The sequence below is a fragment of the Protopterus annectens genome, chromosome 9.part0 (assembly GCF_019279795.1).
Source record: "Protopterus annectens isolate FY-2018-M chromosome 9.part0, PAN1.0, whole genome shotgun sequence".
Lineage (NCBI taxonomy): Eukaryota > Metazoa > Chordata > Ceratodontiformes > Protopteridae > Protopterus > Protopterus annectens.
Window position 1 is genome coordinate 1,112,674,501 of NC_056743.1, and position 17,088 is coordinate 1,112,691,588.

At 44.0% G+C, this 17,088-nt stretch overlaps 1 protein-coding gene across 1 annotated transcript in view; it reads right to left on the bottom strand.

Annotated features, from left to right (window-relative positions):
* Nucleotides 1-17,088, bottom strand: part of ITGA5 (integrin subunit alpha 5) — an 805,866-nt gene that overhangs the window by 549,086 nt on the left and 239,692 nt on the right. Inside the window, exon 6 of the mRNA XM_044083969.1 lies at nucleotides 16,032-16,077. Coding sequence (XP_043939904.1) covers nucleotides 16,032-16,077 — 46 coding nt within the window. The remainder of the gene's footprint in view (nucleotides 1-16,031; nucleotides 16,078-17,088) is intronic.

The following is a 17,088-nucleotide window of genomic DNA, read 5'->3' on the forward strand; positions in this document are numbered from 1 at the left end:
GGATGAGAAGAGTCTTCTCCTTTAGCCAGCATCCAAGAGCAAAATCTCTATCTGCAAAGAATTTCCTAGTGCTAGGCCTCCTGGCCTCATGAAGAACTTCAACCACCTGCTAGGAAAGATTTAAAGTACTAGCCATGCAGTTAAATGCAAAGTTTAAAGATGAGGATGAAAAAACTTTTTCCCCTTCCTGAACCAACAGATCTGGTACCAGGGAAAGATGCCAAGGCTGAACTTGGGAAAGGCTGCGAAGAAGGGGATACCAATGCTGCCTGGGCCAATCTGGTGCTATAAGAATAACCTTTGGTTTTTCATCTCTTATATTTAGCAGCACTCTGGGGAGAAGAGGCAGAGGGGGGGAAGGCATAAATTGAGAGTTGTGTCCCTGGGAAGGACAAAGCACCCACTCTCCATGCTTTGTCGTGAAAATGCCTGGTGCAGAAGGTTGGAAGGAGATGATTGGTGTGAGACGAGAAAAGATCCACATGAGGAGAGCCTCCATGCTGAGTGATGTGATGGAAAATGATCTTATTCAGTTGCCACTCGTGAGGATCCAGAACATGTCTGCTCAATTGATCCGCCAAGGAGTTCAGCCTCCCTGAAAGATACTGGGCTAGGAGATGTATGCCCATGGAAGCTGCTATGGACCATAGCCTCATGCTGTGTCTGCACAAAGGGTAAGAGCGAGTCCCCCCTGCCTGCTGATGTACCACATGAGTGTGTTGTCTGTCCTGATCAGAAGAGTCCCAGGGTAGAGTAGGTCCTTGAAAGCTAGCAAGGCCTGCTGCACTGCCATCAATGTACCCCCCCATGCATAATCTGAGGCGTCTGTGGTGAGAGTCTGGCTGGCAGGTGGTGGGCGGAAAGGCAGACCCTTGTTCTGAGAACAGGCCGTCACCCACCAGAGAAAGGTACAGTTGTGTACACTTACCATAAAAGTAGATGTTATAGTGTATTCACTGTTGCAGTCATTACATTAGGGTAATCTGCTGGCAGGTTGCCCTCAGTTGGCCTGAATTCCAAAGTCTTGGGTCTTGTGTCAGTTGCTGTCTCCTCTTCCATGATGTCAGGTTGTCAGGCTATAAAACAGGCAGCAGACGCCATTTTCTTTAGTTTTTCTTGCCCCAGATGTCAGGTGCCCCCCAAATGGGTAGCAAATTATTTTATATATATATATATATATATATATATATATATATATATATATATATATATATATTCATATATATATATATTCATATATATATATATATATTCATATATATATATATATATATATATATATATATATATATATATATTCATATATATATATATATATATATTCATATATATATATATATATATATTCATATATATATATATATATATATATATATATATATATATATATATATATATGTATATATATATATATATATATATATATATATATATATATATATATATATATATATACACACACACACACACACACACACACACACACACACACACACATATATACACATATACACACAAACTATATATACATGCAACAATATAAACTTTACCTTCATCTACAAGCAAATGCACCACAAAGGCTGTAGAAAACAGTGAAGAAAAGCGAAACTCCAGAATAAATGGGGATGGTGGGTGGGTACCTGGACTGCAACAGTGAATACACTCAAACATCTACATTTATGGTAAGTGTACACAAAGTACAGTTTTGTACCTACCATAAATGTAGATGTTCGAGTGTACACCCTGCTGCAGTCATCACACTGGGTTATCCTGTCGTCAGGCGGTCCCACAGTCGGCTGGAATTCCAAAGTCTTGGTCCGGCGTTGGTTGCTGTTGCTTCTTCCCTGACGTCAGTTCGCCAGGGGTATATATATTGCAACAGATGCCATTTTCTTCAGTTTTTCTTGACCCAGATGTCAGGTGCCCCCAGAAAGGTGGTCAGTAATTAGTACCAAATTTGAGTAAATTTTGCAAAAACACAAAATCCCTCCAGCTATAAGCAAATACATCAGGAAGGTATTGTAGAGATTTTAGCCAGTTAGTTCCGAGGGGGTGGAGGGAGGGTAACCTGGACTGCAGCAGGGTGTACACTCTAACATCTACATTTATGGTAGGTACAAAACTGTACTATGTTCATCGTGTTACCCTGCTGCAGTCATCACACTTGGGTTGAATCCCAAAGCTATGGATGGGTGGAGGAATCATAGAGGGTTGGAGGAGGCTATCAGGCCCTGCAGAACTGCAGTGGCGAAACCTGCCCTAGTCTTAAAGTGGTAAGTGATCGTGTTTGGTAAAAGTGTGTACTGAACTCCAAGTTGCAGCTTCCAAAATCTCCTTGGTTGGAACCCCCCTGAGAAAAGCTGTAGATGTTGCTGTTGCCCTGGTAGAGTGGTGCCTAATGGTAGCAGGAACTGGTTTTCCATGATGGGTATAGCAGAAACATATGCAATGTCCTATCCATTTGGAAATGGTTTGTTTTGAAATAGCCTTCCCTTGTGAAGCTGTAGTATAGGATACAAAGAGCTGGTCAGATTTTCTGAAAGCCTTAGTTTTTTTAATTTTTAGTTTTGTCCAAGGAATGCAGGAGTCTCTCACCTTTGTTCTGTGGATTTGGGAAGGAAGTGGTAAGTGGATGGTTTGATTTAAAGCCACACTGGAAACCACCTTAGACAAAGGAAGGATTAGTTCGTAGAGAAACTCTGTCTTGATGAAAAATGAGGAATGGTTCCACTGCCATTAGTGCCTGCAGCTCTGAGACCCTTCTAGCTGAAGTTATTGCTAGCAGCAGGGCAGTCTTCCATGACAGGAATTGAAGATCTGCAGAAAAAGCTGGTTCAAAGGGAGGTAGTGTTAGTTTTTCCAGAACAAAATTGAGGTCCCATGTTGGTGTAGGTGCTCTCTCCTGGGGGGGGGGGGTCTAATGTTTTTTGCCCCTCTGAGGAACTGCCTTAGAAGTGGATGCGAAAATAAGGGTGGATCCGTGTTGTAGTGGGCTGAAATAGCTGAAGCATGGATTTTAATGGAGGAGAAGGCAAGTCCTTTGTGCAACATCTCCGTCAAGTACTGTAGAATGTGAGGCATGTGAGACTGAAATGTGTCTTGGCCTTTAGCTTGGTTCCAAGCACAAAATCTTTTCCATTTGTCCGAATAAGCCTTCCTGGTGCTTGGCCTCCTAGCTTCCAGAATAACATCCATAACTGCCTGGGAAAGAGGAGCTGGCTGGATGCTTAGGTGATTTTCCATGCAGCCAGATTTAAGGTTTTGAGTTGGCTGTGAAGAATCTGATTGTTTTGTTGTGTGAGCAAATGGGTAATTTGTGGTAAGATCCAAGGTGGGCCGTGGGCCATATTTCTCAATAGTAGGTACCAGTGCTGGCGTGGCCAGTCTGGGGCTATGAGAATCAGTCGTGGTCTCTCCTTTTTGACTTTCAGAAGCACCTTTGTAAGGAGAGGCAATGGAGGGAAGGCATATGCTGTCAGGTTTTTCCAACTGAAAGAGTGCGTCTACTTTCCAAGCTTGATGAAGTGTCCTTGTACAAAATTTTGTTATTTGATAGTTTTGAGGATTGGCAAACAGGTCTGTGTCCGGAAGGCCCCATTTTTGAGTTATCAATGTAAATACTTGTGGACCTAGTTTCCACTCGTGGGGATCCATGATGTTTCTGCTGAGGTTGTCTGCCAATGTGTTCTTTCCTGGCAGGAATTGAGCTTGTAACTGAACTTGGTAAGCCAGATCTGTGTTCCACAAGATCATTGCTTGCCTGCATAGAGGGTAGGAGTGAGTACCCCCTTGTTTATGTACCAAATTACTGTGGTGTTGTCCGTCTTTATTGCAAGTTGTCCTGGATGGAATAGATTCTTGAAGGCTGTCAGAGCTTTCTGTACAGCTAGCATTTCTTTTTGATTGATGTGCAGATTCCTTTGATCTGCAGTCCATTTGCCTTGAACGCACTGTCCTGCCATGTGTGCCCCCCAGGCATAGTCTGATGCGTCTGTTGGGATAGTCTGCCTGGCTGGGGGCAAGGTGAACGGCTGACCCTTGAGGTGACATGCCTGTGACCACCATAGAAACTCCTGTTGTAGTCAGAGAATGAGAGATATCATTGTGTCCAAGCTGTGGCTGTGTTGAGACCATACACTTTTTAGGTACCACTGTAATTTCCTCATATGCAGCTTTGCAAATGGTATTAGTAGTATGCAAGATGCCATGAAGCCCAAAGCCTGCAGAATTTTTCTTGCAGTTAATTGGGTCTTTGTTGCCATTGTTTTGAAATATTGAGTCAGCTGTAGTTGCTTGTCTGGTGTCAGATAAGCCTTTTGGGCCGTTGTATTCAAGCAGGCACCCAGGAATGTCATATTTTGTGAGGGTACTAGGTTTGACTTCTTTTCGTTTACTGTGTACCCCAGGCAGTTTAGATGTTTTACAAAAGCCAGATGATGTAAGAGAATGTCCTTGCTTTCTGCTTGGATGAGGCAGCAGTCCAGGTATGGGTATATTTGAATTCCTCTTTGTCTGCAGTATGCAATTACTGGTTCCAGGCATTTTGTGAAGACTCTGGGCGCAGTAGATAAGCCAAAGGGCAGAGCAGAGAATTGGTAATGGGTTGAACCTGCAATGAAACGGAGGTATCTTCTGCAACTTTGTCTGATAGGGACATGCAGGTATGTCCTCCTTGAGGTCCAACATTACTAGCCATGCCTCCTTGCCCAACATGGGAAGAAGCTGCTGTAGTGTTAGCATCTTGAATTTGGGTACTTGTAAGAATGTGTTTAAAATTGAAAGGTCCAGAACAGGTCTCCAGGCATTGTCCTTTCTGGGCACTAGAAAGAGTCTTGAGTAAAATCCTTGACCTTGCTATTGAGTAGGTACTAGTTGAATGGCTCATGTCCATGAGAGCTGTAATTTGTTTTTGTGCCTCTGCCCATTGATTTTGCGGCAGGTTTGGCATTCCTCTTTTCATTGGCAAGGTGTGAAAATGGAATCTGTATCCTCATAAAATTATGTCTAGGACCCATTTGTCCTTTGTGACAATGTGCCAGTTGTCTGAAAAAAATGCGGGTTTTCCTCCCAAGGGGGCTGTCAAGAGAGAGAGTTGCTTGGCCGGATGAGGTGCAAGTCATTGAGTTTGCCTTCTGGTAGATTGGGACCTGTCTTCTCCTCCCTTCTGTGTTGTAGTGCCCCATTGGCGAGGTTTTGTGGTTGTCCTCTGCCTCTTGGGCGTCTGTAATTTACCCCTCTGTGGTCTGTCAGTAGCTGGAAAGGACCAATTTTTTGTTGTCCAGTTTCTGCTGAAGCGAGGGGGCTGTACCTGCAGGAAATCTGACTGTCTGCATAGATTTTGCCTTATCCTCCATTTTCTTTAAGACTTCTGCTTTAACTCCAGAAAGAACATCCTGCTGTAAGGGAGCATCTGGAAGCTTTGCTTTAACATGATCAGGCAGAGTTTGTTCCTTTAACCAGGCATGCCTATGTATAACAGACCCAGTGACAGCTGCTCTGCAGGAGGCCTCCAGAGAATCAAATCCACATTGTAAGGTGTGTTTGCCCACCTGTTCAGTTGCATGCAACAGATCCTGCATTTCTTTCAATCCAGACTGTTGAGGGAGAGTGGTGATTTTTTGCTTTAACTGAGAGATTTGAAACTGCTGATACTTAAGCATGTGAAATTGGCAATTTAGTGCCCTCATAGCTAGAGTGGCTGAGGTGTAAATCGTTTTCCCCCACCTGTCTAGCGCTCTGGAATCCCTTTCAGAGGGTACAGGATTTTTAGCCATAGAAGCCTTAGCTCCTTTGGGACCCTGTCTCTGGGTCAGCAACAGGACTTTTGTATAGAAGTTTGTGGGAATCAGGCACTCTATAGTATCGGTCAGGCTTGGCCGGAGCAGGAGGTAGAGAGTCTGGGTTCAAACTGGATTCCAAGTAATCATCATCCACAATGTCTAAAACGGGTGGGATGGCAAGTGGTCTGTGCTGGGGGAGTAAAAGAAACTCTCTGAAAAGAAACTCTCTGAGCCTTTTCTTCGAGTTAGAGTAGTCCTGACCTTCCCAGTGGAAATGTTCCCTCATAGTGTGTAAAGTTTCCCCAAAGGAGTAGTCTTCAGGAGGAGAAGCTGAGGGAATGGAATCCTCAGCATCAGAATCTTCATAAGGGGAGGAGGAGTAATCTTGGTCTTCAGAGGAGGCTGAAGAAATGGACACTTGTTCAGAGGATGCATAATCTTCCTCTTGTCTAGGCCTTTTGTCAGGAGGAGCCCTGATTAAAGAAATCAAATCTTCAGCCATTTTGGGCATCTGTTTCTTACGCATTGGATCTTGAACAGGGGACTCAAGTGCAGTCCTTTTAGATTTAATAGGAGTCTTCGTGTTAGGAAACGTTTTAAAAGTGAACATCAACTGTCTTTAAACGCCTTCAGAAACCGATGGCATTTCTGCAGCACCGACTTCTTTATCAGCAATGTCATCGGTAGGGCCTGAACAAAAAGGTTGCGTCGGCCTGGTACATTCTGCTAAAAGTTCCGAAGCGGTCTCGCGTTCCAGATCTGCAGTAGTCAGGGGTAGTCAGGGGTTGCGTCGGAGCCACACTAAGGACCGGAGACCGGACCAGCCGAGGCCTCTGAATCTGGCTTAGACCTGGGCTGCCTCTCCTTATCCTTGCGTTTTTTGTGCACGCCGGTAGTCGGTTGCTCCAACGGCATACTCTAATTAAATTTTCTACCGAAGTAGTGTTGTGCGAAATCAAAGCGTTTTTTAATAGTACGTTTATTAAACCTAGCACAAAAACGACAACTAGTGACGTCGTGGTCTGGGCCTAGGCAAGGTATGCAATAAGAATGAAAATCCTTATGAGGTATTTGCTTCCCACAAGAAATGCAATTGTTAACTTTTTCTGACATCGGTCTGAGGCAAGAAAAGTTTCCCCGACGGGGTACTTGGCTTTACAGAAGACTTCGGTCTGAAATTCGAATTCGAAAATCTCAGGAGTCTGCCGACCGGCACTTGCCAACTGCTTCTGCTTCGGGTACCGCACGGCAAGACTGAAGAAAATGGTGTCGGTTGCAATATATATACCCCTGGCGCACTGACGTCAGGGAAGAAGCAATAGCAACAGACGCCGGATCAAGACTTTGGAATTCCGGCCAACTGTGGGACCGCCTGATGACAGGATAACCCAAGTGTGATGACTGCAGCAGGGTAACACGATGAACATCTGTACTATGTTCTTTATGTTTCACTGTTGCAGTCATTACATTTGGGTAGAATCCCAAAGCTATGGATGGGAGGCTGGAACTAAACTGCATTAGGGGAGGCTATAAGGCCCTGCAGAACTGCAGTGGCAAAGCCTGCCCTGGACAGAGTAGAGAGGCAAATTATAATGCTTTGTAAAAGTGTGAACAGAACTCCAAGTAGCAGCCTCTAGAATGTCTTTGGGTGGTACCCCTGAGAATGGCTGCTGATGTTGCTGCAGCCCTGGTGGAATAAGAACCAATGCCCTTGGGCACTGGTTTACCATGGTGTAAGAAGCAGAAACGAATGCAGTGACTTATCCACTTTGAAATAGTCTGCTTTGAAATAGCCTTTCCCTCTGATCCTGCAGCAAATGCCACTAGTAGCTGCTCAGTTTTTCTTAGAGCTTTAGTCCTGCTCAAGTAGAATCTTAGTTGTCTGTGTACATCCAAGGAATGCAGAATCCGCTCCCCCTTGTTCTGCGGATTTGGATAAAGTTGGCAGATGAATAGTTTGGTTAAGAGCCACACTGGAAACCACCTTAGACATAAAAAGGAAGGTCTGGTCCTGAGGGACACCCTGTCTGGGTAAAATATGATAAATGGCTCCACAGTCATGAGGGCCTGTAGCTCTGAAACCCTTCTTGCTGAAGCAATTGCCAGGAGCAAAGCTGTTTTCCATGATAAGAACTTTAGATCTGCAGTAGCAGCTGGTTCAAATGGCGGCAGGGTTAGCTTCTCCAACACATAATTGAGGTCCCATGCAGGAATTGGTGATATTCTGGGAGGCCTTAAATTTTTGGTTCCTCTAATGAGCCGAGATGGCAGAGGCATGGATTTTTATTGATGAAAAAGATAGGCCTTTGTCAAGCATCTCAGTCAAGTATTGCAAAATCTGAGGAATATTTGGCTCTGCTGTGTCAGTTCATTGTGCTTGGTTCCAAGCACAGAATCTCTTCCATTTATCAGCATGAGATTTTCTAGTACTAGGCCTTCTGGCTTCCAAAATGACATCCATCACAGATTTACTGAGAGGAGTTGTTTGAATAAGTACATGATCAGCCATGCTGCCAGGTTCAGTGTTTGGAGCTGATTGTGCAGGATCTGAATGTTTTGCTGTGCAGGAACTGAATGTTTTGCTGAGACAGTGAGCGAGGTATTTGAGGCAAGTACCAAGCTGGGAATTGAGATATATTCCTTAGGATTGGGTACCAGTATTGTTGGGGCCAGTCCGGGGCAATTAGTATCATCCTTGGTTTTTCTTGTCTGACCTTTAGTAGGACCTTGGGAAGAAGAGGCAGAGGAGGAAAGGCGTAAACTGATAGGTTTTTCCAACTGAAGGATAGGGCATGCACTTTCCATGCTTGTCTGTGATAAGTCCTTGTGCAGAATTTGTCCAGTTGATAATTCCGAGGAGAGGCAAATAGGTCTATGTCCAGGCTCCCCCATTTCTTTATCATCATGCTGAAGACTTGTGGATCTAGTTTCCACTCGTTAGGGTCCATACGGTTTCTGCTCAAGTCTGCCAGAGTATTTTGCTTTCCTGGCAGGAATTGAGCTTGGCAAGTTAAGGCGGTGTCCCACAGTGCCATGGCTAGTCTGCAAAGAGGGTACGAGTGCATGCCCCCCTGCTTGTTTATGTACCACATAACCATGGTGTTGTCCAACTTTATCAGTAGTTGTTCTGGATGAAGTAAGTCCTTGAAGGCTGCCGGGGCATTTTGAACAGCCAACATCTCTTTTTGGTTGATATGCAGATGCATTTGTTTTGGGGTCCATATGACCTGAATGCATCTTCCCGCCATGTGGGCCCTCCCCCATGCATAATCTGATGAGTTTGTTAAGGTTTGTCTGGCAGGGGGTAGAGTGAAAACCCGTCCCATGTTTTGGTGACATGCCTTTGCCCACCATAGAAACTCCTGTTGTAGGCAGGGAATGAGAGGAATCATAGTTTCCAGATTGTGACAATGTTGACTCCATAAACCTTTTAGTTACCACTGTAGTTTCCTCATATGCAGTCTTGCATATGGAATCAGTAGAATGCAGGATGCCATGAACCCCTAAGCCTGCAGAGTTTGTCTTGCAGATAACTGGGTTTTTGTTGCCATCAGTTTGAAGTAGTCAGTTGCCTTTGTTTGGCGTGAGGAAAGCCATCTGGGCAGTTGTATTCAAGCTTGCACCCAAGAATGTTATCTTTTGAGAGGGTACCAGTTGTGATTTCTTTTCGTTTATTGTGTACCCTAGGCATGTTAGAAGCCTTTTCACAAATGCCAGATGCTGAAGAAGAATGTCCTTGTTCTCTGCTTGAATGAGACAATGGTCCAAGTAAGGATAGATTTGTATACCTCTCTGTCTGCAAAATGCAATTACTGATGCCAGGTACTTTGTAAAGACCCTGGGTGAAGTAGATAAGCCAAAGGGCAGTGCAGAGAATTGGTAATGCATAAAGCGAGCCTTGAAACGGAGGTATCTTCTGCACGATTCCCTTACTGGGATATGCAGGTATGCCTCAAGTCTAATGTCACCAGCCAAGCGTTCTTGCCCAGCATGGGCAGAAGCTGCTGCAAAGTTAGCATTTTGAATTTTGGAATGTCCAGGTATGTGTTCAAAATTGATAAATCCAGTATTGGGCGCCAGGCCTCGTCTTTTCTGGGTACCAAGAACAGTCTTGAATAAAACCCTTGTCCTTTTTCCTGTTCTGGTACTGGCTGAATAGCCCCCATATCCATGAGGGAAGTAACTTTTCTGTGGCTCTGCCCATTGATTTTTTGGCAGATCTGGCCAACCTTTTGCAATTGGCAGTGTGGGGAAGTGGAATCTGCATCCCTGAGATACTGTGTGTAACACCCACTTGTCCTGGGTTATTAACTGTCAGTTTTGAGCATAAAGTGCTAATTTTCCCCCCTAAGGGTGCTGCCAAAAGTTAAGTGCTTGGTGCTGGCAGAGGGAAGTCAATGAGACTGTTTACTGTAGGGTTGAGCTTTATTTCCTCCAGATTTGGAGGTAGAAGCACCCCATTGCTTTGCCCTGTAAGAATCCTGTGACTGGTATCTAGAACCTTTAGGGTGCCTGGATTTGCCCCATTGAGCTCTGTCGGACACAGGAAAGGACCAATTTTTTGTAGGCCAGCGTCTACTGAATCTTGGTGGCTGCACTTGTAAGAAGTCTTTTACAGTTTGCATAGACTTCGCTTTGTCTTCCATTTTCTTTAAAACCTCTTCTGCCTTAATACCAAACAGAGTATCATGCTGTAAAAGTGCATCCAACAATTTAGCTTTAACATGATCAGGCAAATTTTGCTCTTTTAGCCAGGCATGCCTACTAATCACAGATCCAGTAACTGCGGCCCTGCAGGAGGCCTCTAAGGAATCAAAACCACATTCCAAAGTATGCTTTCCAACTTGTTCTGCTGCATGCAATAATTCCTGCAATTCTTTATTTTCTACACATTCAGAAATAATCATCATTTTCTGTTTCAGTAATCCCATAACATGTTGTTGATACTTGAGCATATGAAACTGGCAGTTTAAGGCCCTAATTGCCAAGGTCGCAGATGTACAAACCTTCTTCCCCATCTATCCAGTGCCCTGGAATCTCTGTCAGAGGGGATAGGATATTTTGCTGTTGAGGCCTTAACACCTTTTGGACCCTGTGAAATAGTTTCAGGGTCAGCAGCAGGGTTTCTAATTAAAAATTTGTTAGAGTCAGGAACCCTGTAATATCTGTCTGGCTTGCTAGGAGCCGGAGGTAAGGAGTCTGAAGTCAAGTTTGACTCCGAAAATACATCACCCACAATGTCTAAAACAGGAGGTATGGCTAAAGGCCTATGCTGAGGGAGAAGGAAATCCCTGAGCCTCTGATTCTGAGAAGTCTTGACTCTCCCAGTGAAAATGCTCCCTCAAAGTAATCAAGGTTTCTCCAAAGGAATAATCTTCAGGAGGAGATGCAGATGGGATAGATTCCTCTGCATCAGAATCCTCATAGGGTGGTATAGAAAATTCCTGATCAGAAGAGTAACCAGAAGAAATAGAAACCTGATCTGAAGATTCATAAATCAGTGTCTTTCCTAGGCCTCTTATCAGGAGGGGGTTGGGAACCCCTGATCAAGGTAATTAGGTCTTCAGCCATTTTGATCATCTGCTTTTTGGGCATAGAGACCTGTGCACGTGGCTCATGCATCGGTTTTTTAGCTTTAGAAGTTGCTTTTGTGTTTGATTTTGAAGCTGGCGTCTGTTTTATATAAAAATGCTGTGGCCTGAATACACCCTCAGAAGCTGGTGCCTGCTAAGCGGCTCCAGACCCATCAGAGGGAGAGACATCCACGGGTACAATACTTTTGAGAATCTCGCGACATGCGGGACTCCACATGGGTCTCGGTAGAGGCCTGCGACTCAAAAGTAGTGGGTATCAGGGGCTGTGAAAGTGCCTCACTGAGTACCGGCGACTGGCTTAAGAGAAGCTTTGTCAGTTTTGGACCTCAACGGTCTGACTCTGTCCTTTTCCTTTGCGTTTTTTGTGAACTCTGGTAGTCGGATTATTATCAGACGACATTTCAGGATAGTTAAATCTGTTTCCAAAATATTCTGAAGCAAAGATATACAGATGCTTAATAGTGCGTTGGTTAATTCTAGCACAAAACCGACAACTAGGCACATTATGATCAGGGTCTAGGCAAGGAATACAGTATAAATAGAAATAGAAAAGGTATTTGCTTCCCACAAGTAATGTAATTAACTTTTACTGACATCGATATGGAGCAAGAAAACGTTTCCCCAGTGGGGTACTTGGCTTTAGTGAAGACTTCGGTTCTGAAACTCTATTTCGAAAATTTCAGGAGTCGGCCGACCGACACTTGCGAACTGCTTTGGGCACCGCGCAGCAAGAAAGACTAAAGAAAATGGCATCGGCTGCCTGTTTTATACCCAGCAACTGACGCAGGACCCAAGACTTTGGAATTCAAGCCAACTGAGGGCAACCTGCCAGCAGATTACCCTAATGTAATGACTGCAACAGTGAAACATGAACATCTCCATTTGTAGACAGGGAAGAAGGGGAAGGATCAAGTCCAAGTCCTGTGTGTGTTGACACCAAAGGTTCTTGAGGTACCATTGATGTTTTCTCATATGCAGCCTTGCATATGGGATCATAAGAATACATGAAGCCATGAACCCCAGTGCTTGCAGGAATTGCCTTGCAGAGAGCTGGGTCATGCTTGCCAAGTTCTTGAAATAAGCAGACATCTTGTTGTTAGTCTTGAGGGAGGAATACCATCTGGGTGGCTGTATTCAGATTCGCTCCCAGGAAAACAATCTCCCTTGTAGGAAACAACTGACTTCTCGTTTAGTGTGCAACCCAAAGTAGTGAGAATGTTTCATGTAGTCCAAATCCTTTAACTGTTCTGGGGAGTTTGCTTGATTGAGACAGTCCGCCCAGTAAGGCTAAATTTGAATGTTCCTCTGCCTGCAAAAAGCAATGGCTGGCCCCAGGCACTCTGTGAAAACTCTGGCAGCAGTATATAAGCCAAAGGGCAGCACAGATGATTGGAAGTGTTGCTCTCCAGCCCTGAAACTAAGAAACTGCCTGCAACTTTCCCTTATTGGGATGTGCAAAATAAGCCTCCTTGAGATCCAAAGTTACCAGCCATAAATCCTTGTCCAACATTGGGAGCAACTGTTGTCGATTGAGCATCTTGAATTTGGGAATCACCAGAAAACTGTTTAGAATAGACAGATCCAGAATAGGGTACCAGAAAAAGTAGAGTAAAAACCTAGGCCTGCCTGATTTGCAGGAACTGGCTGTATAGCCCCCATAGTCAGTAGAGAAGAAATTTGATTCTCTACCTCTGCCCTGAGAGTTCTGGGAATGTCTGGGTAACATTGTAGAACAGGGAAGGTGTGAAAATAAAACTGGTAACCTTGGTGTACTATGTTGAGCACCCATTTGTTGTCTGTGATGGTTTTCCATACCCCTACAAACCTGGCTAACCTTCCCCCCAAAGGAAACCCTGGGCCCGCAGAGGTAGGCACAAGAAGGCCGGAGTCAATGAGAATGCTTGCTTTGGGAAGCTGGCTTAGAACTCCCCGATTTAGCAGGAGGATGCCATTGTTTAGTCCCTTGAGGGGCAGAAGCCTGCCCTCTGGAAAATCTGAAACCCCTAGGCCTAACGCAGCCCTGCTTGCCAGGATTAGGGAAAGACCAGTTCTTGGAAGGATAATGCCTACTAAACTGAGGAGGATGAACCTGAAGGAAATCTTTTACAGCTTGTATAGATTCCGCCTTATCCTCCAACTTTTTCAGTACCTCCTCAGCCTAGTTACCAAAAAGGTTCTCTTTATGCAAAGGAACATCCAGCAATTTAGATTTTACAGGTTCAGAAAGAGGCTGCTCCCTAAGCCAAGCATGCCTTCTAATAACAGAACCAGTGGCTGCTGCTCTGCAAGAAGCCTCCAAGGAGTCAAAACCACAATGAAGAGAATGCTTATTAAACCAGAGTGGCAGAATTTTGTAAATCTTGTACGTCTTTGTTCTTTGACATGGAAGGAATATCTCCAAGCTTAGCCTTAATAGCCTCCAAAGTATGCTGCTGATACTTAAGCATGTGAAAAAGACAATTCACAGATCTAATGGCAAGAGTTGCAGAGGTATAGACCTTTTTACCCCACCTGTCCAAGGCCCTAGACACTCCTTATCAGAAGGTACAGGGTTTTTAGCAATAGTAGCCTCAACACCCTTGGAACCTTGAGAAATAATCTCAGGATCAGCAGTAGGGTTTCGAAAAAGAAATTGATGAGAATCAGGAACCCTGTAATACCCATCAGGTTTTCTGGGAGCAGGAGAAACAGAATTAGGAGTTAAAGAATTGTCCATGAAATCATCCACAACTTCCAAAACAGGAGGTATAGCCAGAGGTTTATACTGTGACAAATCTAAAAATTCTCGGATCCTCCTCTTAGACTGAGGGAAATCCTGACTTTCCCATTTAAAGTGCTCCTTAAGAGTATTCAAAGTATCCCCAAAGGAAAAATCTTCTAGAGGAGAGGCAGAGGGGATAGAATCCTCAGCATCAGAATCCTCAAAGCCAGAAAAAAGTTGAGATTTCCTTCCTCACCAGCAGAAATACTGGAAACCTCAATCTGATTCAGACAAAACATCAGGAGACAATTCCCTAGCCCTCTTGGAAGGGGGGGTGGGGGTGAGAGCCCTTAAGGATAAGATCACCAGCCATCTTTACCAACTGGGACTGAGGCACAGGAGAGGAGGCAGATGCCAGCTTGTGCACAGATTTGCAGCTGAAAGGTTTGCTAGTAATCCGGAGGGACTTGGGAGGCCTAGCAACTGCAGACGTCTGAACTAAGGTAATCGATCTGGATCTGGTCTCATGTCGAAGAGAAGAAGCATCAGAAGCCGGTGCCTGCATAGCAGCTCCGGACCCATCTGAGGTGGCAACATGTGGAGGGTCTAAAGACAAGATAGCAGCCTGCGGCATGGAGGACTCCACAAAGGTCTTGGCAGAAGACTGCAGCGGATAATTTGCAGACTGTAGGGGCTGCAAAAGCGCCTCACTAACTACTGCTGGGTCGATGACCAATTTCACCAGCGTGTCATCAGCAGCTTTAACCCTAGGCCTGTTGTGGTCCTTGTCTTTGCGTTTCCTAGGTATATGCGAAGTCGGGAGACCAGAAGACACCATACTGATGGACTTAGGCCGGACTCCGAAATGCTTACATAAAATCTTAGTTCTACGGCGTATGGTACACAGGTCGACGGAAGCACAGAGATCACAGTTAGGGACGTCATGCTCAAGGCCCAGACAAGTTATACAATAGGAATGAAAATCATGGTGCAGAATCTGTTTTCCACAGGCAAGACAGTTAACTTTATCTGACATTCATTAAAGCAAGAATAGAGGATCCCCAACAGGGTACTTATCTGAAGGTGTCTTCAACTTGGTAGTCGGAATGCAGAAAGAAGGTAAATTGCCAACCGGCACTAGTGCGAATTGCATCTGCTTGATGGCAAGAAAGACTGAGGAAATGGTGTCGGCCACCTCCCTTTATACCTGACGTTCTGACATCAGTTTATAACCAATGGCAGCCGACGTCATATACAGAGGACTCTGGTATTCGGGCCGACTGAGGGCTACCGGGAGCCGGATAACTCATATGTTAGAACTGCAACAGTGAAACAAGAAGAACATCAAACCTACACCACACACATGGCGCAGTCAACTCTAATTTCCAAGCTGAAAAATATACGCAATAAGATGTGCTTCAGGATAGTACCAAGAAAAGGGGGTCACATCCATTGCACCATGGACTAAGGAACATGCACAAGTCAGCAGAAAGCCTAAATAGGAGGAAGCTCCAAGAGTCTGGACAGTTTCATCCCTCTGGAGAGGTGGAAGAGTACGCTCATTTCCATATGGTGGACACTGCCAGGACAGGTTCAAGTTAATTTTTATCAAGGTGACAAACCAAAACATCACAGAGAATGCATAAAATCCACAAATACCTAAATAAAAAGTTTAAAATTCACAATCAAAGTTTTTCTGGGTTAAGATAATAAATTAGGAAATTACATGACATTGCATGCTAGACTAAAGAGAGACCAACTTAAAATTGGACAGTGCTGAGAACTAGATTCAATGGATGAACACGAGCTGATGTTGGGGCACAAGTAATTTCTTAAGGATGAGGGAGCACATATGTAATGTGTTAAACTGCGTTTGTGTCACAATTCACTGTTATTTATGGTAGAAGAAGAAATTCAAAGCTTAAAAAAGAAAATACTTAAAAGCTGCAGTCTCACCTTGCCAGTAATAACTTCCTGGCCCACCAAGAACCACTGTACCATTCTATAAAAGAAAAAAAAAATAAACCAGATTTATAACCAAGTAACAGCAACATGCAAAATATACTCAGCATTGTTTAACATTTAAAAGTTTCTACTATAAAACAGTTTACTCTGACTTAAGGGGGGAAAAGTTGGTTACTATATGAAACTGTTTCCAGAGCTTCAAAGCAGAACGGATGAAAGAAAATGCATCATTAACACACTTGCGGTCAGCATAGCTCTGCCCAGACATTACAAACAAATTGTTAAAAAAAAGAAAAAAAAGTTCTGTGTAAGAGTGCAGCACATAGTAAAACTGTGACCGCCATGGAAAGCCATTCCATTTACGTCATATTAGCAAAACAGACAGTTCTCATGGGAACAGCAAGACTTTCCCTTTAGACCCTAGTGGCATGAGACTTACCTTCAGCACCTGAAGGCACCTTCACACAATTGCACTGCTTAAATTTATCAACCTAAAACCTGGTACCAGCAAACAGAAAGCATTTAGGTGTGGACAGACAGGACAGGGACAGAAGTTATTTCAGACAGAAACAGTCTTCAGTCTAGTAGGCCTTATGGTTACTTCAAAATAAGATAAATCTCTCAAAAAGAAAGAGAAAAAAACAGTAATGCTGTGCTACAAAAACATTCATGTTTTGCTCTTTTCATTTTGCGGTTTTACAGTGTTTTCTTTATGGCTACTGACCCCTCATTCAGTGCTGCCCATATATTTCGCGAAGAAGCAAGGGGCACTTCTCAGATGCGTTTGTTCAATACGTAAAGTTTGATTTTTCCAAAAAAGTGGTACTGATTCTGGTCAATTTTGGGATAGACAACTGGAAGAAAAAAACTGCAGAGATGACCCTTTTTCCTCGGTGGGTTATCATTTCACTGCAGCTCTAACAGTCAAACTACAAAATATATACCACAAGTTAGAGAAACTGATTAAGGAAACAAGCATACATCTATGTTGGGCTTTAAAAAGCTATTTGGAGTTGGATATTACCCCAAAGGATTACGCGCCTTTAAG